Source organism: Mus caroli, chromosome 7 (genome assembly GCF_900094665.2).
Source record: "Mus caroli chromosome 7, CAROLI_EIJ_v1.1, whole genome shotgun sequence".
Lineage (NCBI taxonomy): Eukaryota > Metazoa > Chordata > Mammalia > Rodentia > Muridae > Mus > Mus caroli.
In genome coordinates, this window is record NC_034576.1 from 23,760,453 (window position 1) to 23,782,676 (window position 22,224).

General features: G+C 50.9%; 2 protein-coding genes across 4 annotated transcripts in view; both read left to right on the forward strand.

Moving 5' to 3' along the window:
- Window positions 1-17,695, forward strand: part of Cadm4 (cell adhesion molecule 4) — a 22,106-nt gene extending 4,411 nt beyond the window's left edge. For both annotated transcript variants that reach the window (XM_021168710.2, XM_029479180.1), the window contains 8 exons: window positions 12,315-12,461; window positions 12,670-12,822; window positions 13,080-13,214; window positions 13,638-13,802; window positions 13,894-13,984; window positions 14,740-14,912; window positions 15,834-15,962; window positions 16,670-17,695. In XM_021168710.2, the coding sequence (XP_021024369.1) occupies window positions 12,315-12,461; window positions 12,670-12,822; window positions 13,080-13,214; window positions 13,638-13,802; window positions 13,894-13,984; window positions 14,740-14,912; window positions 15,834-15,962; window positions 16,670-16,779 (1,103 nt within the window). In that variant the 3' untranslated portion in view covers window positions 16,780-17,695. The remainder of the gene's footprint in view (window positions 1-12,314; window positions 12,462-12,669; window positions 12,823-13,079; window positions 13,215-13,637; window positions 13,803-13,893; window positions 13,985-14,739; window positions 14,913-15,833; window positions 15,963-16,669) is intronic.
- A 2,299-nt stretch (window positions 17,696-19,994) lies between these two features.
- Znf428 (zinc finger protein 428) overlaps window positions 19,995-22,224 on the forward strand; it is an 8,879-nt gene continuing 6,649 nt past the window's right edge. For both annotated transcript variants that reach the window (XM_021167260.2, XM_021167261.2), the window contains exon 1: window positions 19,995-20,484. The gene's annotated coding sequence lies outside the window, so the exon portion shown is untranslated. The remainder of the gene's footprint in view (window positions 20,485-22,224) is intronic.

The following is a 22,224-nucleotide window of genomic DNA, read 5'->3' on the forward strand; positions in this document are numbered from 1 at the left end:
GGCTGGGGTTTGGACCCCTGTGTCTGAGGGAGGAGGCTGGGGTTTGGACCCCTGTGTCTGAGGGAGGAGGCTGGGGTTTGGACCCCTGTGTCTGAAAGGGAAGGCTGGAGTCTGGACCCCTGTGTTTGAGGGAGGAGGGTTGGGGCCTGAACTCCTGTATCTGAGGGAGGATGGGGGGGGGGCTCTCCTTGTGTCTAAGGAGGGAGGCTAGGGTCTGTGAGGGCCTGGGGCTGAACTCCCGTGTCTGAGGGCGGATGGCAGGGGTCTGGGCCCCTGTGTCTGGGGGGGCTAAGGCCCTGTTTCTGAAGATGAGGGCTGGGGTGGAGATTTATAGGCCTGAGGGAGGAGGGGCCGGGGTCTAATTCTGAGATTTGAGGTGTCTGGGAGTCCTCACTTGTGGGCACTGAGAGAGGAGAGAGAAACTCAGCCTTCTCGGTTGACAGAGGAAGAGGCTGGGGGTTTCCGAGGGAGGTTGAGCTGGGACCCTTATGCCTAGGTCCTGCAAATACAGGCGCCTTCACAAGGCTGATCTGCTGGAAGAATTGATGCTTTGTGCGAGGATGCTCGGACTCCGCCATTGATGGGGGGCTGAGGGGGGGGTTCAGGCAGGACCCAGGAATGTACCAGCTTCCTGGGGGAGGGAAAAGGAAAGAGGCATGATGCCAGGGGCCCCCTGGGGAACGGATATACAGGGGGTGGCTATGACCTTCCCAGAACTGTGACCTTGAGACTCCCTTGGGTATTCGCTGACTCAGGACCCAGGAAGTACTCCCCCGTCCTGCTTAGTCTCTGTGGAAACATCCACCAGCTGTGCACTGTGGACCCCTGTCTCATGAGTCTGAGGGAAGAGAGCTGGGCCTGGACCCCTGTGTCTGAGGGAGGAGGGGGCTGCCCTAGCTGGACCCCTGTGTCTGAGGGAGGAGGGCTGCCCTGGCTAGACCTATGTGTCTGAGGGAGGAGGGCTGCCCTGCTGGACACTTGTATCTGAGGGAGGAGGGCTGCTTTGACTGGACCCCTGTGTCTGAGGGAGGAGGGCTGCCCTGCTGGACACTTGTATCTGAGGGAGGAGGGCTGCTTTGACTGGACCCCTGTGTCTGAGGAAGGAGGGGGCTGCCCTGCTGGACCCCTGTGTCTGAGGGAGGAGGGCTGCCCTAACTGGACCCCTGTGTCTGAGGGAGGAGGGCTGCCCTAGCTGGACCCCTGTGTCTGAGGGAGGAGGGCTGCCCTAGCTGGACTCCTGTGTCTGAGGGAGGAGGGCTGGCTCTGGACCCCTGTGTCTGAGGGAGGNCCCTGTGTCTGAGGGAGGAGGGCTGCCCTAGCTGGACTCCTGTGTCTGAGGGAGGAGGGCTGGCTCTGGACCCCTGTGTCTGAGGGAGGAGGGCTTGGGCCAGGGACAGTTGTTGCTGCAGTTGTGAGTCTGAGGGTAAAGGGTGCTGAGTCTCTCCATGTCACCTGACAGCCCCCTTTCCAGAACCCTCCCATCTACTTTCTCTGAGCACCATCCCCATGATGACTTTTGGCTGTCAACACCATTTCAAAGTCCATGCCCCAGTCCCAAAAGCTCAGCCCCTCTCTGACCAGAAAGTCCCGCCCCTGCCCCCCCCCCAGAAACAAAAGCCTTAGGCCAATTAGTATTCTAGGCAGAAACACGGTTGCTTACTGACTCCTCAGGAGGGGGAGGGATTTAAACAAAAGCCCCCCACCCTCACCCCATCTGCACCCTCATGCAGAGCTGTTGGGGAATGGGGGTCATGGATATGGGGGTCCCCATAGTTCCCAGGAAATGGTGAGCTTTGTCACTAACTAGTCTTGGATAACCCCCTACAAGCCTCACTCTCCACGTCTGTAAAATGGGGGCTGTGAGGTCCAGAAGGGATAGGCTTTAAGATTTTGTTTGGTTGGATTTTGTGTAATTTATTTGTTTACTGAAACAGTGTCTCACGTAGCCCAGGCTGGCCTCAGACTCGCTGCTTAGTCAAGGATAACCTTGAACTCTTGATCCTTATGCCTCCCCCTCCCAAACACTAGAATTATAGGTATGCCGTTATGCCTGGCTCAAACTCAGGACTTCATGGAATGCTGGACAAGCACTCTACCAGCTGAGCTATATCCCAGACCAGGAGTTTTGTTTTGAGATTTGGTTTTGTGAGATGGGGTTTCACTACAAGGCCTTGGCTGGCCTGGAACTCTTGAGGTCAACCTGACATCCACCTGCCTCTGCTTCTGGGGTGCTGGGACCAGATGTAGATGACACACCTGGCGAGATTTTTTTTTTTTTTTAAGTCTTGAGAATGCAGTTTTCATAGGGCCTGGCGTGTCCTGTAATCACAGCCTCCAGCAGGGACTCTTCCTGAGTGTCAGGCACCAGGCTGACCCCTGCAAAGCTCCCATTGGCATCACTGTCATTTCACAGATGGTGTGGACTCCGCTAATAAAGGATGGGGCACTTCCTCAAGGTGACACGGATGGCGAGGGCTGGAGCTTGGATCTGCCTGGCATTTACAATGAGATCTCTGGGCAGGGTGTGGCAGGGCATGCTTGTGACTCCTGCACTAGAAAGGCTGAAGTGGGAGGACCGTGAGTTCAAGGCCAGCCTGGACTCTACAGTGAGATCGAGTGTGGCGTGGTCTGCATAGTGAGTCACTGTCTCATAGAAAGTCAGAACAAAGCCAGGGATCCTGACCATTTGGAAGCCTAGGCGATACAGGCCTGCGTTGTGTAGCCTCTTCTGCAAGTTCTATAAATGTTTTTGTTTACTTATTTTTTAAACTTTTGTTATGTTCATTTATTTCTTTTGTGTATGTGGATCCTGGGGGTCAAACTTGGCTTGCTGTCTTCACCCGCTGAGCCATCTCAGTAGCCCAGTTTTGGTTTTTGTTTGTTTGAGACAGGGTCTCTGTTCTGTTGCCGTGGTTGGCCTTGAACCCACACTGCCCGCCCCCTCCCCTGCCTCTGAAGTGGTGAGTTTAAAGGCTTGTGCCTCAGTGTCTGGTGAGTCCTGTCTGTCTGTCTGTGTGTCTGTCTTCACACAGGGTAGGCAAATGCTTTAACAGTAAACTATAGCTCCAGCTTTGAGCTTCACTTTAAAAAAATTTTTTTTTCTTGAATTTGAATGCAAGTACCATATTTTAATACACAAGTGACAGCTAGGAAAATGAATTTAAATCACATAATGTATAAAAGATTTTTACTTTTGTGAGTGTGTGTGTGTGAGAGAGAGACAGAGAGAGACAGAGAGAGGGAGAGAGAGAGAGAGAGAGAGAGAGAGAGAGAGAGAGAGAATGTGTGCCACTTGTGTGTAGATGTCTTCAGAAGTCACAAGGGTGAAGGAGCATCAGGCCTGAAGATGGATTTCTTTCTTTCTTTCTTCTTTTTTTATTATTATTATTTTTGGTTTGTTGTTGTTGTTGTTTTGTTTTGTTTTGTTTTTGAGACAGGGTTTCTTTGTGTAGCCCTGGCTGTCCTGGAACTCACTCTGTAGACCAGGCTGGCCTCGAACTCAGAAATCCGCCTGCCTCTGCCTCCCGAGTGCTGGGATTAAAGGCGTGCGCCACCACGCCCGGCTGAAGATGGATTTCTAAGCAGTTGGGTGCATCTGATGTGGGTGCCAGGAGCTAAGCTCAGGTCCTCTGGACGAACAGCAAATGTTCCTAACCTCTGAGCCAACTCTCCAATCCTGATATATTTTTTAAGATTGTTTTTTTCTTTTAAATCATGTGTGTGTTAGGATATGTGTATTCGAGTACTGGTGCCTGCAGAGGTTCCCCTGGACCTAGAATTTCTGAAGTTGTGAGCTGGGAATCAGGCTCAGCTTGTCTGCTAGAATTGCCTGCGAGCCTCCTAACTGCTGAGCCAGCCCCCCAGCTCCCCAGACTTGCATTTTTGAGATAGTGTCTTGTGTAGCCCAGGAGGCTTCCTACAAGATATGTAATGGAGGATGACTTTAAACCACTGTTCCTCCTGCCCCACTCCCACCCCCACGTGGTGACTGAAGGCTATGTACACTTTCGGGCTGGTGGGGGAGACGGGACAGCCCTTAACCTCTGTGCGTCACACACCTGCCTTCACAGAGCCTGTATGCTATTTCCATAGAATACATCAATCGATGGAGAGGAGACAGCTTTCTGAATGCAAAGAAAAGGACGGTGAGGGAAGGCATTTTGGAGATGGTCAGAGGTCAGGGGTCAGAGGACAGGAGCTTGAAGTAGCACAGAAGACAGCCCTTAGATGGCAGGAGCAGTAGAAGAGAATAACCAGGAAGAGAGTGCAGGGAAGGGCTCTGAGGTGGAAACCTGCTCAGTGTGCTTAAGAGAGACCGAGGCCAGGTACCCTGGAGGGCAGTAGAGGAGTGAGACCTAGGGTCAGAGGGTGAGAGGGTTCAGTCTGTTCGGTACCCAGAAGGGCCTACACAGGAGTTGTGTTTGTGGTGGACCTGCCAGAGGAGGGCTAGATGCTGGGCTGGGCTGGGTTCTGAAGCCTTGCACGCCACCCAGCAAAGGTCCAATCCCTGAGCATCACCTCCATTGGCTCGTTTTAATATGGGCCTAGTGGGCAATGCCTGACAACGCAGCACTCAGGAGGCTAAGGCAGGAAGGTCATGAGTTCAAGACTAGCCAGGGTGTGAGAGATTAGGCATGGGAGATGGTACAGTAAGCAGGCTCTTTGTGTGTTTGTGTGTGTACAGGTTAGTGTGTGCCTGTGTGTGTGTGTGTGTGTGTGTGTGTGTGTGTGTGTAGGCCAGAGATTCGGGTTGTTTGACTTCCTCAGTTTATCTCCACCTTAGTTTTTGCTTTCATTTATATATTTATTTTATTTGAGACACTACCACTGGCATCCTTGCTAGCTTAGAACTCACTTTGTAGACTAGGCTGGCCTTGAACTCACAGAGATCCACCTGCTTCTGCCTCTTGAGTGCTGAGATTAAAGGAGTGCACCACCACACCTAAATATCTCTCTCTCTCTCTCTCTCTCTCTCTCTCTCTCTCTCTCTCTCTCTCTCTCTCTCTTGCTTAGATTTTTATTTTCTGTTTACGGGTATTTTGGTCACATGTATGTCTGCACACTCTATGTGTGCCTGTGCCCTCAGAGTCCAGAAGAGGGCATCAGATTCCCTAGAGCTGGACTTTACAGACGGCTGTGAGTTGCTATGTTGATGCTGGGAATCAAACCTGGGTCCTCTGGAAGAGCAGCAAGGGCTCTAAACCACTGAGCCATCCCTCCAGCTCCTACATTTTTAAAGCTACGTGTAGTTGTTTAGTTGAGTGTATAGGTGGGGTATGAGGGTAGGCGCCATGGCACTTGTGAAAGTCAGAGGACAACTTGAAGGAACTGGCCCTCCCATCATATCAGTCCCAGGGATCAGGGATTGAACTTGGGTTGACAGTCTTAGCAGCAAACACCTTTACTCACTGAGCCATTTAGCCTGCCCCTCCTTTTTTTTTTTTTTTTTTTTTCCAAAACAGGGTTTCTCTGTGTAGATCTCTGGCTGTTCTAGACTCACTCTGTAGACCAAGCTGGCCTTGAACTCCCAAAGATCCACCTGCCTCTGCCTCTCAAGTGCTGGGATTAAAAATGTGTACCACCATGCCTGGCTTCCATGTTATATTTTGACAGAGTCTCTCGGGGAACCTGGAGCACACAAATTCGGCTAGAGTAGCTGACTAGCAAGTCTCAAGGATCCTCCTGTCTCCACCTCCTCAGCACTGGGCTTCCAGTCACGAGCCACTGGGCCCTGCTTTATTTGTGTGCTGGAAATCAGACGTCAAGTGCTCACGTTTGAATGGCAAGCATTTTACCCACAGAGACATGGCCAGCTCCCTGACTCCCATCTTGAAAAATGCAACTATGGGGTGGGGCTGGGACTGGGGCTGGGGCTGGGGGTGGGGGTGGAGCAGCTGGAGAGGTGACTCAATGGTTAAGCGTACTTGTTACACTGGCAGAGGACCCAGTACCTGCATGGCAGCTAATAACCATGGGAAATTGCAGTTGCAGGGTTCCTGGCACTCTCTTCTGGCCACTGAGGGCACCAGGCACACATGTGGTGCACATGCAAACATGCAGGCCAACTATAAAAATAAATACACTATATATAGACACATGTAAAAATAAATAACTTGTAATTTAAAAAAGAGGGAGCTGGGCCGTGGTGGCACAGGGCTTTAACCCCAGCACTTGGGAGGCAGAGGCAGGCAGATATCTGTGAGTTCAAGGCCAGCCTGGTCTAGAGAGCTAATTCCTGGACAGCCAGGGCTACACAGAGAAATCCTGTCTTGAAAACACACACACACACACACACACACACACACACACACACACGAACGGGGGTGAGGTGGGGGTGGAGATGCAGAAGCAATGGCTTGGTGGTTAAGAGCACATATATCCCTGCAGAGGACCCAAGTTCTGTTCCCAGCACCCAAGTGCGGTGGCTTAAAATCACCTGTAACCTCATCTCCCAGGGATCCAACCCTAGGGCACCTGTGCCCATGTGCACAATACCCACACTTGGACACATATATATTATTAAAAAAATAGAATCTTGAATTTTAAAAGTCCACCTAGTCATCTACAGTGGCACAAACCTTTAGCCCTAGTCTGGTCTACATATCAGGTTCCAGGTCAGCCAGGGCTCCATGTTGAGACTGTGTTTTAAAAAAAGAAGCAGCCAGTTGGTGGTGGTGCAATCCTTTGATCCCAGCGCTCAGGGGGCAGATGCAGGTGGATCTCTGTGAGTTCAAAGCCAGCTTGACTTACAGAGTTAACTCCAGAACAGCCAGGGCTAAATAGAGAAGCCCTGTCTTGAAAAATCAAAGGAGAAGGAGGAGGAGGAAGAGGAGGAGAAAAGGGAAAAAAAGAGAAAGGAATCCGTATAATCAGGGCCTGGTGGCATGCCTGCTGTCAGGAGGTGACGTTAAGGGGGTCACGTGTTACAGGTCAGCCTGGGTGTGAGAGGCAGGCTTGGAAGTTGAGATCCACAAACAGGTTCTTGAGAGATCCAGATGAGAGAGGGAGAATACCAGGAGAGGGTGCTCGGAGGTGAGGCAGACAAGGCCAAACAGATTCAGATATATTTTAGAGGTAAAATATGCAGACGGTTCTGGAGGGGTGGGTGTGAGGGCTGAGGGAATGGCCGGACACTTGGGTGGTTTGCTGTCCTTTGGCCTGAGCAACCGAGTGGGTGGTTTGTGGCACCTACTGAACCTATAAACCGCATAGGTAGGCAAGGGATGAATGCTTTGTTTGTCACTCTGGGAGGTAAAATTCAGAGGGTGGCTTAGATACTATCCGCATAAAAGCAGTCCAGAGTTAAAAGGCGTGGCTGCTCCACATTGCCACCAAAGACTCACGCTCTTTCAACTCAGTTCTGTTACTCTGTGTGTGTGTGTGTGTGTGTGTGTGTGTGTGTGTGTGTGTGTGTGTGTTTTCAAGACAGGGTTTCTCTGCAGCCCTGGCTGTCCTGGAACTCACTTTGTAGACCAGGCTGGCCTCGAACTCAGAAATCTGCCTGCCTCTGCCTCCAAAGTGCTGGGTTCTGTTACTCTTGTGCTCTGCCGCTAGGACCCAAAATGGCTGTTGAATTCTACGCATCCCATTCTGCATCCTGCATGAGGGTGTCCCTGTAGGAAAAAAAAATGTCTATTTTTTTATGAGGAACTACCCCATATATGACTATATGATATTTCTATCTAGGTCTAATTAGAATAGACACCATCATATAGCTTTACCTAGCTGCAAGGGAGTCAGACAGGGGGACAGCCATAAAGAACAATGAGGATTCTTTAATGATGAGGTAAAGAAGAATGTTGAGCTAGGAAGGTGTCAGCCCCTGCATCTGTCCTGCAGGAGGAATCTGCTCTGCACTTGGTTACTCTGAACAGAGACTGGGCCGCTTCTGATGGGATATTACATTGATTGGTGCCTAGTTCCGTATAAATGGTAAACGTTTTTCAAGTGACTGGATCCCACCTGACTTATCTGGGTACCAACCTCAGAAACCTCCCAGACAACTAACCCACGGGACACAATGGAAGAGACCTGAAAAACAGCTGAACTTATTTTGTTTTATCAAGGCAGAGAAAGGCTCTTGATATGACCCTGGATGGACTGGAAAGCCTCCTTCTTCAGCGTCCCTGGTGCTGGGATGACAGGCGTGCTCTGTCATGCCCAGCCATTACCATTTAAAGACAGCTGAGGTGGCTATGGTGCCTCATCTCTGTCTCCCAGCACGCTACAGGAAAAACCAAACTGTGCATTCCAGGTTCAGGGAGACCCCGTGCCTCAAAGAGTTAAGATGGGGACATAACAGAGGAAGGTATTCAATCCCAATGTCCTTCTCTGGATTCTGTGCACACACTCATGCATGAGTACTTACACAAGTATCCACACAACACACACACACACAAACACAGTAAGTATTAATCCAGAGACCAGAGGGATTGCTTGGTGGTTAAGAGCACTGGCTGCTCTTCCAGAGGATCCAGGTTTCGTACCTAGCACCCATACGGTGACTCACACCACTCTGAAATTCCTGTTTCAGGGTTCTGATGCCCTCTTCTGATCTCTGTGGCCACCAGACACACAAATGGTGTGCACACATACATGCAGATAAAATATGCATACACATAAAGTCAAGTTTAAAGTTAGAAACATAAATAAATTCAGTGGCCAATTTCCCCACCTATACACTGGGACTTGGGATGTGAGGCTCTGGGTTCAGTCCCTGGAACCAATTCATTGTCAGGGAGACTGGAAAATAGAGATTGAAGTAGAACCCCCTAGATGGGCAGTGGTGCCGTATGCCTTTAATTTGAGCTCTCTGGAGGCAGATCTCTGTGAGTTTGAGGCCAGCCTGGTCTACAGAGTGAGTTTCAGGACAGTCATGGCAACACAGAGAAACCCTGTCTCGAAAAAAAAAAAAAAAAAGAAAGAAAGAAAGAAAGAAAGAATAATAAAAGGAAAGAAAAATGAAAGGAAATGGCTCTGCCCTTACCAGGGGACCTCCAACCGCACATGCCTATCCAGTGGTGACTGTAGTTTGTTATCTTTCAGAAAAAATAACCTGAAGGTTCTGGGGACTTTGCTGCTGGTTAACCTTAGCTTTCAGCTTTCTTTGTTTGCTAATGGAAGTGGAACCTGTGATCTTGCCCAGGTCAAGCAAATACTGAGCCACAACCTCAGTCTCTCATTAGGGGATTCTAGGCAGGGGCTCTATCACTGAGGCATACCCTCTCACAATATTACCCTTCCAACACTATAATTTGTTCTTTTAGTGGTTATTCAGGGTGGGCTAACTGCTGCCATGAATAATCCGGAACTTTTAATGTGCTAACAAAAACTCAGAAGTCTCAGTTGAGCATAGTGGCTCACACCTTTTAATTTTTTTGTATTATGATGATGATGATGATGATGATGATGTTCTGTTTAGTTTTGAGTCAAGGTTTCTTTGTGTAGTCCTGGCTGTCCTGGAACTTGATCTGTAGACCATGCTGGCCTCAAACTCAGAATGCTGGGACTAAAGGTATATACCATCAAGGCAGGCATGGTGGCACATGCCATTAATCCCAGCATTTGGGAGGCAGAAGCAGGTGTATCTATGTGACTTTGAAGCCAGCCTGCTTGACACAAAGTTCAAGGTGAGACAGGCCTAAGTAGAGACCCTGTCACATAAAAATAAAAATAAGTCACAGACAGGCCATGAAGAACAGGCAGCTATGAGGCTTTCTTATGTGAGGTCCTGCCTTTCCGACTGCTCCTTAGATGGTTCTGACCCAGTAGATGTGTAGAATTGTGGGGGAGAGAGATGTCTTACTTAGGGTTTTACTACTGTGAACAGACACCATGACCAAGGCAAGTCTTATAAAAAACAACATTTAATTGGGGCTGGCTTACAAGTTCAGAGGTTCAGTCCATTATCATTAAGGTGGGACCATGGCAGTATCCAGGTAGACATGGCGCAGGCATAGCTGAGAGTTCTACCTCTTCATTCAAAGGCTGCTAGTGGAAGACTGACTTCCAGGGAACTAGGGTTAGGATCTTATGCCCACACCCACAGTGACACACCTACTCCAACCAGGTCATACCAATTCCAACAAGGCCACACCTCCAAATGGTGCCACTCCCTGGTCCAAGAATTTACAAACCATCACAGGAGAGCAAGTGGGAAGAAGTCTATCTAGCACTATATCCATGGCATGGCCCCACCCAGCCATAGGGATGCTGGGGGAAGTAGCATAGGTGTGTGTGTCAGAGCCACGGGTCTCACAGTGGAGCAGACAGACCATTCAGAATTTAGTGGTTTAGGAAAATGGCTGCTGAGAGCCAGGGGCAGAGTTGTACACTTGTAGCCGTACCACTGTGGAAGTGCAGCAGGAGACCAGCTTGTCTCCAAACCCCAAGGCGGTGGGCAAAGTGCTTTATTTACTCGGATTCTGGGTTGGGGATTTAGACTGGATCAGGTGGGCAGGCTTCTCTTGGTTTACACTGGGGTCACCTGGGGTTCAGTCAGACTGTGAGGTTCATGATGGCCTCCCTCACAGGATGAGCGGCAAGGGCCTGAAAGATGCTATTCTGGGCGTCTTTACCCAACAGTTTCCGGGTAGCAGATGGTTCAGAGGAAGCTGTTAGACCTCTGTAAGCCTGGGCTTCGTGACTTTTAGTAGATCATTTCTAGCAAAACACCTCTCCCTCCCCAGCCTGGCCTACTACTACTGGCTAGGTATGAGGATGACCTTAAACGGCTTCTTTTGGGGGGGCGGGGGGTGTTCGAGACAGGGTGTTTGTTTGTTTGTTTGGTATAGTCCTGGCTTTCCTGGAACTCACTCTGTAGACCAGGCTGGCCTCGAACTCAGAAATCCACCTGCCTCTGCCTCCCAAGTGCTGGGATTAGAGGCGTGCACCACCACTGCCAGGTGACCTTAAACTTCTGATGCTCCTGCCTGTTCCTCAAGCCCAGGGGTTACAGGCATTCACCACCAGACCCAACTGATGCAGAGCTGGGGACCTAACCCAGAGTTTCGTGCTTGCTAGACAAGCACCCCACCTACAGATATTTCTACTTCTGTGTGTGTGTGTGTGTGTGTGTGTGTGTGTGTGTGTGTGTGTTCTATCATCTCTTTTCTTCCTTTTGTTTTTGAGACAGCACCTTGCTCTTGATACATCCTGGCCTTGATCTTATTATATAGCCCAGGCTGGCCCTGAACAGATTCTTCCTGCCTCTGCCTCCTAAGTTCTGGAATTTCATGTATGTGCCAGCATGCCGGGCCACCTCTAGCAGATTCCATTGGTCACTGCAAGTCATAAGTCAGCCCAGATTCAGGGAGGTAGAGCCTCCTTAGTAGGAAGGTCAGCTGAATCAGCCTGCAAAGGATATTTGTATGTATGCAGACCAGGCTGGTTTGGGACCTAAGGAGAGAAGAAACGAGGAAATAGAGGGAAGAGGAACTTGCAGCTGGCTGTGATGATGTAAACCTGTATAGCACTGGAGGGGCACAGGCAGGACACTGTATGCTCTATGTAAGTTCCAGATGTGGGAAGACAATCCCATCAGATGAGCTTCAGTGGGTGCCTTGGTGTGAAAGAAGGCAGCTTCCCATACTGGGTGAACTCCAGCTCCAAGATCCAATGGGGATTTCTTCTGTCAAAGCCTCCCATTACTGTCCATTTTCCTGGGCAGCTTCTACCCCTCTTCAGCTAGCTCCAGATGTTCTTTTCACTCTCATAGACACATGCCACACTGAGTCTTGTCCGGCTCCTCTAGAGGCCATTTTGCCCCATCAGAAGGCAGAGAGAGGACTGAAGGCCATGTTCGGTGGCTGCACACTTGCAATCTTAGCACTCATGAAACTGAGGCAGGAGGGTTTCCATGAGTTTGAGGCTAATCTGGGCTACAGGATGACAGACTATTCTCAACAAGGAACAAACTAGGAATTAGGGAGATGTTCAAGCAAGTGCAAGGATGAGAGTTCAAATCCCCAGCTCCCACATAAGTGGACTGTGGTCATGGAAGCTTGTGCCAAAGACAGGGATGGGATTCTCAGAGTAAGCTGGCTAGCGGAGCTGGCTCCTATCAAGTCTGACCCCCCAGCTGTGATTTCTGGATTCTACCAAGAAACCCCACCTTAATGCATAAGGTGGAGAACCACAGAGTCCAGATGCCATCCTCGGGCCTCAACACTGGCATATGAACACATGCATATTCCACCACTTACATAAACACAGAGAGAGCCTCACACCACCCCACCACCACCACCACCACACACACACTCACAGCTGAATGTCATCTCAGGGACTCTCCATTCTGTCTGTTTCTCTTGGTTCAGGGACGGGACAGGAAGTGCAGACAGAGAATGTGACTGTGGCTGAGGGTGGAGTGGCTGAGATCACCTGCCGTCTGCATCAGTACGATGGGTCCATAGTCGTCATTCAGAACCCAGCCCGGCAGACCCTCTTTTTCAATGGCACCAGAGGTGAGTGCAGGAAGCCTGCCCATTTATGACTACAAAGAGGACTGGAAGTCTGGACTCCCATGGTCCTGCGTGGGTGGAGGTGATGTTTGGGAGGTTGGAATGGGTTTCCAAGTTGAACAGGTCAGACTCAGAGCTATGGTTGGGGGTGGCTGCATGTTTCTTGGAGGGTGGCTGTCCCAAGTTCAAGTTCAGGCTCTCTTCACTCTAGCTCTGAAGGACGAGCGATTCCAGCTGGAGGAGTTCTCCCCGCGCCGGGTGCGCATCAGGCTCTCAGACGCCCGCCTAGAGGACGAGGGGGGTTACTTCTGCCAGCTCTACACGGAGGACACCCACCATCAGATCGCCACGCTCACTGTCTTAGGTATCCCCACCCCGACCCCTCGAGCCCCACTTTCATTCATTTTCTGCCTCTCACTTGTCTTGAGACCTGTTCGCCCTGGCTGTTTTTAACCTCTTGGACATCTGGCTTCACCAGGCCTCTGGTCTCTACGTTTGATCCCTGCCACCTGTGGGATCCTGGCTCTCTTTGGTCCCTGGGATCCAGCAACCAGACTGACTTGAGCCTACCTCGGTGCCTCCCTTACACCCCCCTCTCCCGCGCGCCCCTTGTCTGCGCAGTGGCTCCAGAGAATCCTGTGGTGGAGGTCCGAGAGCAAGCAGTGGAGGGCGGCGAGGTGGAACTCAGCTGCCTGGTTCCGCGGTCGCGCCCCGCAGCGGTTCTGCGCTGGTATCGGGATCGCAAGGAGTTGAAAGGTACCGAGGGGGCGGGGCGAGAAACAGGGACCCGAGGGGCTTAGGAAAGAGGCGAGGCTAGTGGTGGGCGGGGCCTGGATAATAGTGCACTGACTTCCCTGGCGCAGTTCTGTTGTAGAGCCACGAGTGATGGATAGCACATGCCTGTCATCCCAGCATTTGGGAGGTGTAGGGAAGAGGATCCAGAGGTTATCCTCAGCTACTTAGAGAGTTCAAGGTCAACCTGGACCTTGTCTCAAAGCAAACAAAGCGAAACAAACAAAACTTAGACCAGAATCCTAAGTCCTTAAGCGTGTCGGGGGCGTGACTAGGTGAATAAAGCCAGGCTTGTAGGTAGGAATGTGGCTTGGCCAGCAGCCTACATTAGGATCCGGGGGCAGGGCAGAACCCTTGGCCTGACCGTAACTGGGCTGGGTCGGGCAGGAGTGAGCAGCGGCCAGGAGAACGGCAAGGTGTGGAGCGTGGCAAGCACTGTGCGGTTCCGTGTGGATCGCAAGGACGACGGCGGTATTGTCATCTGCGAAGCACAGAACCAGGCGCTGCCCTCGGGACACAGCAAGCAGACGCAGTACGTGCTGGATGTGCAGTGTAAGTGGCTCAGGGGTCTGCACGCCAGCCGCCAGCCCCTAGAGGTCCCCCATCACTGGCATGATCTCTCAATTTTCCTCCTGTGCTGCAGATTCCCCCACAGCGCGGATCCACGCCTCTCAAGCTGTAGTGAGGGAGGGAGACACTCTGGTGCTGACATGTGCTGTCACAGGGAACCCCAGGTGAGATCTGACTTCTGGCTCCTAAGTGGTGAAGAGATTTAGGGCTTGCACTCCTGGGTCGTATGGAAACCATAAATTGAAGAATACTTACAGTCCTGGCTGCATATAAAAGCTGGCCTCAAGACTGTTGGTTTTCCATAAGAAATGGGCCATGAGATAGACCCTTTTATTTAGAAAAAGGAGTGGGGCCTGGAGGACTAGCCTCCAGCTATTCAGGGAAGACCCTGGTTCAATTCCCAGCACCCACACAGTGGCTCACAATCTTCTCCTGTCCCGGGGATCCGCGCCCTCTTCTGGCTTCTGAGGGCACTGCATGCCCGAGATTCGTTGAAGTACTTGCAGACAAACCCTCATACACATACAATGCATAATTTTTTTAAAAAATTTTTTTTGCGGGGCGTAGGAGGCCTACCACTACACAGTAGGGACATCAGAGGACAACTCATGAGAATTCGTTCTGCCCTTCTACCATGTGGGTCCCAGTAATTTAACTTCTAGTTAAGCTCCTTGGTAAGTGCCTTTTCCTGCCACTGAGGCATTTTACAGGCAGAGTGGTCGAATCTTCCTAGCCTTTTCGTTGCTGGAGATGGAACCTAGCATCTTATGCATAGCTGGCAATGGGACTACTGCTGCTGGGACACACACACACACACACACACACACACACACACATGGATTGATGCTGGATCAGAACTGTGTGTCAGAACTGAGAAGTCAGATTCTTGGGTTCCTAACTTGTTTTTACTCACGGCCAGGCCAAACCAGATCCGCTGGAACCGTGGGAATGAGTCTCTGCCAGAGAGGGCGGAGGCGGTGGGCGAGACGCTCACGTTGCCTGGCCTGGTATCTGCAGATAACGGCACCTACACCTGCGAGGCGGCGAACAAGCACGGCCACGCGAGGGCGCTCTACGTGCTTGTGGTCTATGGTGAGGACAGTATGGAAGGCCTGGTTGGGGGCTACAGGGCCTTAGGGCGGAGCTTGAACAAAAGAATGCTTGCTTAACCTGCATGATAAACTCGGATACAATTCCTAGTACCACATAATGACCTTAATCCCTGAACCCTGGAGATGGAGGCAGGAGGATAAGAAGATCAAGGCCAGTAAGGAGAAGGTGGCACACACCTTTAATCCCAGCACTTGTAAGGCAGGTGGATCTCTGTGAGTTTGAGGCCAGCTTGATCTAGAGAGCAAGGGCTGTTACTAGAGAAATCTCTTCTTGGAAAAAAAAAATTCAAGGCCATCTTCATCAATTTTTTTTTTAGACCAGTCTATAATACAGGAGATACTCTTTAAAAACAAGCAAAACCAAAACCCAAAAGCAAGCCAGACCGGTCTACATAGCGAGGCTAGCTGGAGCTATACAGTGAGACACTGTCTCAGTAAACACGCAAACCCGGACTGACTGCTTAGCAGTTAAGCGTGCTTACTTCCTTTGCAGAGGACCAAGGTTGGATTCTCCACACCCACATGGCAACTCACAACTTTCTGTAACTCAAGTTCTAGATCCAGAACCCTCTTCTGGTCTCCGTAGGCTCCTGCACACATAAATCCACGCAAGCACATATACATGAAAATGAGCAACATTTATTTTAAAACCCCAAAGCTATGGTGGGTGTTACTTCTAGCTTAGGGGTGGGAGGGTATAGAGGCGTGTAGATACTAGGAGTGAAAAACCCACCGGTGTAAAAGCCAAGGATTCCCAGAGGAACTGGAGCAAACAGGGTGGGGGGGGGTGGCTAAAAAAAGGTGGCAGACATTCAAGGAGCAAAGCTGTGTGCAGAATAGCTTAATGGCCTGGCAGCGGAAGGCTGGATTAGGACCTTCTTTGACATTTTCTCTCCGACAGACCCCGGTGCAGTGGTAGAGGCTCAGACATCGGTTCCCTACGCCATTGTGGGCGGCATCCTGGCACTACTGGTGTTTCTGATCATATGTGTGCTAGTGGGCATGGTCTGGTGCTCTGTCCGACAGAAGGGTAAGTGAGGGTGGGGCTGAAATCAGTGAAGGGTGTGGTCATTTCCGATTCTGGATAGCAAGGGGATGGAGCCTAGACATTGGATTGGATTTGAAATCAAGCCATAGTCTTGACTAATACCCTGTAGGGGGTGGAGCTTTTGGCCCTGGGCTCTGAAAGGACTGAAATTTAGCAGGATAAGGGGAGAGATTTTGAGTAATTTATTTTTCAAGTTGCTGAATTTATTGACAGCATAGACTTAAAGGAGTACTATCAGAAGCGGGGGGGAAGGGTTGGGAAGGAGATAAGGGTGCAGGGGAGGGGACTCCGTTGTTAGACTCTGTCTTAGCATGAACAGAGCCGAACAGAACTGAAGTGGATGCTTCTAACTCCGGTATTTGGGAGATAGCGGCAGGGGGATACAAAGTGCAAGGTCACTTGTAACTATCAAGTTTGAGGCTTACCTGGGAAACTGGAGACCCTGTCTCAAAAAAAAGGAGGGCAGGTCGGGGATGAGGGTAGGTCTTCTGTGACGTTTTGGAGTCTCTTCCTAATTCCTCTTTACCTCTTTCTCTACCTTTGTCCTGTGCCTCACTGAACTGGACTCTGGTTCCCTTTCTCCCACTTCCTTCATATGGTGTGTCTCTTGCCTGTCTTCTTTTCCTATACACACTCCCTGGGTCCTCATCACCATGCCCTTTGCTCTGGGGACATCTTCCTGCTCTCAGGATCCTATCTGACCCATGAGGCCAGTGGCTTGGATGAGCAGGGAGAAGCCAGAGAAGCCTTCCTCAATGGCGGCGATGGACACAAGCGGAAAGAAGAATTCTTCATTTGACCCTACTCCCCCACCGCCAGCTGCAAGGAGCCAGCAAAGACATTGACCAGAGTCCGGGATGGTGGGCTTCTCCCCCACTAGCTAACACCTCGGCGCTTGGACAGGGGTTGGGGGTGTTGGATGCCTGGATCTCTCCCAGGGCCAAAGGCTAGGGTCCAGAGACTTGGGATCCCCTATGGAGACAGGGACTTAAGGTCCCTCCTAGACCCTGAGTCCAGGGACGGGTAATAGGGATTTGGGTTGGGGGAAGAAAACAGGGGGAAGGCCAGAACCCCTAGGCTACAGAACCAGGTCTTGTGGGGGAGGGGGTCAAATTCTGGGAAGGGTGGGGTGGGCAGGGAAGGGAAACACAGATTTCTTTGGGGTTCCAGACCCCATGCCAGCCATTGTAAGAGTTCCACAGAGCTCTGGGCACCTCTTTGCAAAGCCATGTTTGCACGGTGGGGGGAGGGGCAGGGGAGGGCGTTGAAATGGGAATTCTGTGTCTTTGTGTGAAAACTCCGATGGGGGGCAGTAAGGGAGACAACCCCGACTCTTATCCAGTCCCCCTTCTCTGGGTTCCTGGGCAGCTCCCCTTCCCTCCATCTTGACCCCCACGTCCTTCCCATTCCATAATTGTCTGTTCACCCGCTCTTGGGGGGGCCTTCCCCGTCTCTCCTCCAGGCCCCCCGGGGAGGGGGAAAGGAGTTTGGAGGGGATGTGTGGTTCTCTATGGTTTTATATATAATATATTAAAAAATCAAAAATCTGTATGAAAATATCAGATTGCACCCCTCTCCCCCCATTACTGGCTTTTGCCCCTTTTTCTTGTTTAAAAAAAAAACAAAATGAAACACATTTTTGTACGGGGCGGGGAGGGGATAGGGAGGGGGGTTTGGCAATCCCACTAACCACCATTAAACTGAGGAGAGAACAAGTATGGGGTGGCTGTGTGTCTGTCCCTCTGTCCGCTGCTGTACCGCTAGGAAGGGGGGGGGATGCAGGCGCTGGGGAGGAGCACCTTGGATGCTGATACACAGGAAGATGAAGGACCTCCAGCGAGGCCAACCGCCAGCCACTCTTCCTCAAAATCCCAGTCTTTGGGTTTTTTTTTGGGGGGGGGGCGGTGAGAGGCGTGATGAGGATTTTTTTTGTTTGTTTGTTTCTTCGTTTTGAGACAGCATCTTATACTTTAACACAGGCAGGTCTTGAACTCCCGGTAACTCTTCTGCCTCAGCTTCTAAAAAGCTGGGGTTACAGGCTGATCCAACCACAGCCAGCCATTTGTGAGTAAAACACACACACACACACATGCACACACAAGAGTTTTTTTTTCAGTTTAACAGGAATCTGAAATTTGATCCTATTCTAGGCTTTAAGGGCTCAAGGTGAAAAGGTCACTGTACTCGGACCATTGTGAAACTTTGATGAAGGAAACAGAAGCATGTAGACAGCAATGGCAACAGTTTCAGAGCTGGACATGGTGGGATACACCTGGAAGCCCAGCACTCAGCAAGCAGAAGCTCAGGGCAGCCTGCTCTACAGAGCAAGTTCCAGGCCACTCCTAGCTACTTAGCAAGACTGCAAGACTGTGTGCCCCCACCCCCCAAGCAGAAAAGCTTAAAGCTTGCTTTAAATTGTAAAGAGGGCTCTTAATATTTATATGCTTAAAATCTTAAAATTCCAGCCTTCAAGGAGCTGAGGCAGGAGACTGAGTTTGAGGACAGCCTGGGCTACACATTAGGCTCCTGTTTCAGAAAGAAAGGAAGATAGGTCAGTCAGTCTCCTGTGGCTTACACTTTTAATTCACAGCCCAAGAGGCAAGTGGATATCTGCAGCCAGCCTGGTCTACATAGTAAACTCCGGCCAGGGCTAAGTAGTGAGACCCTGCCTAAATAAAACACACACACAAACACACGGCGGTGGGGAGGATGTAGGGTACTGTTTTATTTTGTTATGGAAATTTTCATGCAGAGTGAGGAGACTAAAAGGACACCGAAGCCCCAGGCACCCTCCACACCATTTCCACTCAAAGCCCTGCATTTATTGAGACGGGTGCTGCGTCAATTTCCCTAATTCACTCAATCTGCAGGAGCTGTATCATCAAGGAAGGCCCTTTGGATTGGCATCAGTGCCAGGAGAGAGTGAGCTCGGAGCAGCAGGGACAAAGGGTTTTCCCGATGAATCGAAAGGCAAGATCAAAGCCTGAGACAGCAAAGGGATTACTGTGTTTGAAGTGCTGGGGATATGGACCAGATAAAACGGTGGGTGGGTCCAGAAGAGGCGTCAGGGACACAAGTTTGACTGGGAGACCAGGTGTGGGGGGTGCATACCTGCCACCCCAGCCATTGGGAAGCTGAGGCAGGAGAACTGCAGGGAGTTCACGAAAACCACCCGGAGCTAGAGTGAGTTCCAGAATACACAGGGAGACTCTCAGAAACAAAGCAAAACACAACTGTTCCTTTTCTGTGGTGTAATGGGACTCTAGAGTTTTAGATTGCTAGTGATAAAAGCATTCGGGAAGGAGAGGGCTGTAGGGATGGCTACAAATAGTCAGCATGAAGTTATAGCCCTTTAAAATTACCCACAGGAGCTGGGCTGGCTGCCATATGCCTGTAATCTCAACATTCAAGAGGTAGCGTTCAAGGTCATTTTCTTCAACCCAGGTGTTGGAGGCTAGCCTGAGCTACATGAGACCCTGCCTCAGGGGAAAAAAAAAATGAAAAGAAAGAAAAATAAAAAAGCAAACACCTATAGCAGACTTTCTAAAAAAAGCTGCCTGGACTTCCTCTAAGAATGCAGGCACTACTTTGCCTCTGGACATTTGCATCAGCTATTCCCTCTGCTTTTTGGCATTCTACTTGGCTCCAGTTCAGACTTGGCTTAAAAATCAGCCCTTGGAAGCCCTTGCAGAACCTCGAGCTGGGGCAGGCGTTTCTGGCATCCACGGCCTCCTGCCGTCTACCTCTCTCTTCCAGGTCTTGACAGTTCTTAAGTATTAGTCTAATCAAATGTGGTTCGTTTTCCTTAGACTGGGGGTTCAGATCTCTCGCAACGCAGAAACCACGTGCTGTCCAGGAATTTATCCTAGGTGACAGGGAAGACCTTCGGTACTTTCGGGACAAGGTTGCCAGCCCACCACGATTAAGTCTGCAGTCCCCTACACGCATGCGCTTTATTTTTCCAGGTGCCCCCCCTTCCCCATCCATATGCTAATCACTGTGCTCTGAAGAACAGCCTCTCCCGGGAATATGCAAATCACATCCTCCAGTGCGGGAGGCCTTCCTTTGTCCCGCGCTAGGATTATGCAAATGAGCGAGCCTCCAGCGCGGGGGATCCGGGCCGAGTATTTAGGCCCCCTCTCCCCTCATTCCAAGGCATCCACTATTTATAAGGCGCGTTCGCTCTACCGCGCGCGCACGCACGCACGCGCGATTCTTGAAGCTTCTTCACCCATCGGGCCGCAGACTGTACCAAGTCCAGCGGGGCCGTGAGCAGCAGAGCCCGCCACCCCCGCCGGCGTGAGCTCTGCAGCCTTCGCCATCCTCTGAACCCCTCTTCCCACCGACCGCCGGGAATGGTCCGTCTGACCGCGCACGCGCCCCTCGCTCGCCCCTCGCTCGCTCGCCCGTTCGCTCGCCCGCTCCCCTAGCCTCCCGAAACGCAGGCGCAGTGCCCGGGCGTGCAGCCGCCACCGCCGAGCCTGATCCGGGGCCGCCGGCGTCCGTGAGTGTCCGAGTTTGGGGGGGCGCGGGGCATGCTGGGAAGCGGGCGATACAGCCCCGCTGCATGACGGGAGCCCGCGGCCGCTTGGCCGAGTGACCGGCCCGGGAGTCCCTTGCTTCCCCCAGCACGCGGCTCGGGACCCAGCACAGCTTCGCCTCGAGGCATTGTGGGAGCCCGTGGGCCAGGCGTTCTGGGCCTGGGGCATTCTGGGAAGGGCCTGGGCTCCTGGAGGGGACTTTTTATTTTTTCCGTCGCACACGCTTTCCATGAGAAGCCCCGGGACAAGGAGCGTTTGGGTGCCTGGTGGTCGTTAAAGGCCCGAGGCATCGTGGGAAGCTGTCACGGGGCATTGTGGGAGCTGATCTTTATTGTTTGGTACCGGGGTTTGTCCGAGTCCCTGTCCTACCTAGCGTTGTGCGGAAAGGTATCTATTGTGTTCACTCACGCACTGCGAGGCGTATGTGTGGGTGAGGTCCTGGCCACTCTGCTTTTGAGGGAACTGAGGCAGAGGGTTTCTTGTAGCTGGGTTTTGGACCCACAATATCGCGGAGTACAACCTAGGATTTATAATTTACCAAGTGCTGAGTTCGCAGAGGTGCATCACCACGCCCAGCTGGCTTTCACCTGTCCTAATGCTTCCACCTGAACATTCTGGAAGAAGCTTTATATAATGTGGGTTTGGAAAGGGATGGCTGTCCCCAAGTAACCCCCCAAGGAAAGTCCTGACAATCCCTGGTGTGATGGTCAAGTAGAATAATAGTTAAAGCCCAGTGTAGTGTCACGTGCCTATAATTCCTGCTGGGGCAGGAGGATTCGCTATTCTAGACCTGTTTTTTTGTTTTCCTTTTGGGAAGGGCATCAGATCTCAAAAAAAGAAGGGAGAGTAGATTTATGGAATGGCTAATCCTAGGTATTGTTGCATGGAACACATATATTAAATATTTAAAATAGAAACAACCAGTTGTCCTCAGTTTTTCTTTGCTGAATGGTGCGAGTTTTTCCAAAAATAATGTATTACTACAGAATTAGAGGGGCCCTACATCTGATGATTAATCATGAGAGCTCTTCCTTGCCAGTCACTATTTCTCCGTCCTTCAAAGACCTGATCCATGATCTAGGTGTTTTTAGTAAATTCCCTATCCAATGATGCCACCCCTCTCCTCTTGCTCCAGCCGCATTCTTCCAACAGCAAATTTGACATTTGGGCTTTGAACAGTGTGCTACCATTGTTTGTGTCCCCAGGCCCTAACATTCAGGCTTTGCCATATTATTAAGTGTCCCTATCTATAGTCCCCAGAACCTGAGAAGCTGAGGTTGGAGGATTCCAAGTTCAAGGCCAGCCTGGACTGTATAGTAAGAGTCTAAAGGAGAGTGGAAACTATATTGTTTTTAGTCCTACGCTGCCTGGTCTTGCAAGGTCCTGTCACAATGCAGTATGAGGAAGAAATGTGTGCATTGAGAGAAACAGGAATTATGGGAGCCAAGGAGCAATGTGGATGGTTATAGGTGAGCTTTGCAAGGGTGAAAATAAACACTCTGGATCCACAAAGAGGAAGGAGAAAATTCCAGATGGGAAATGGAGGAGATCTAGCTAGCTAGCTAGCTAGCTATAAAAGGCCTGTATGTGCCCCTGCCCCCAACCCCACCAGAAGCCTGGACAGTTGAGCAAAGGAGTAGAGTCTATGAGATCTTTTCCTTCCTTCCTTCCTTCCTTCCTTCCTTCCTTCCTTCCTTCCTTTC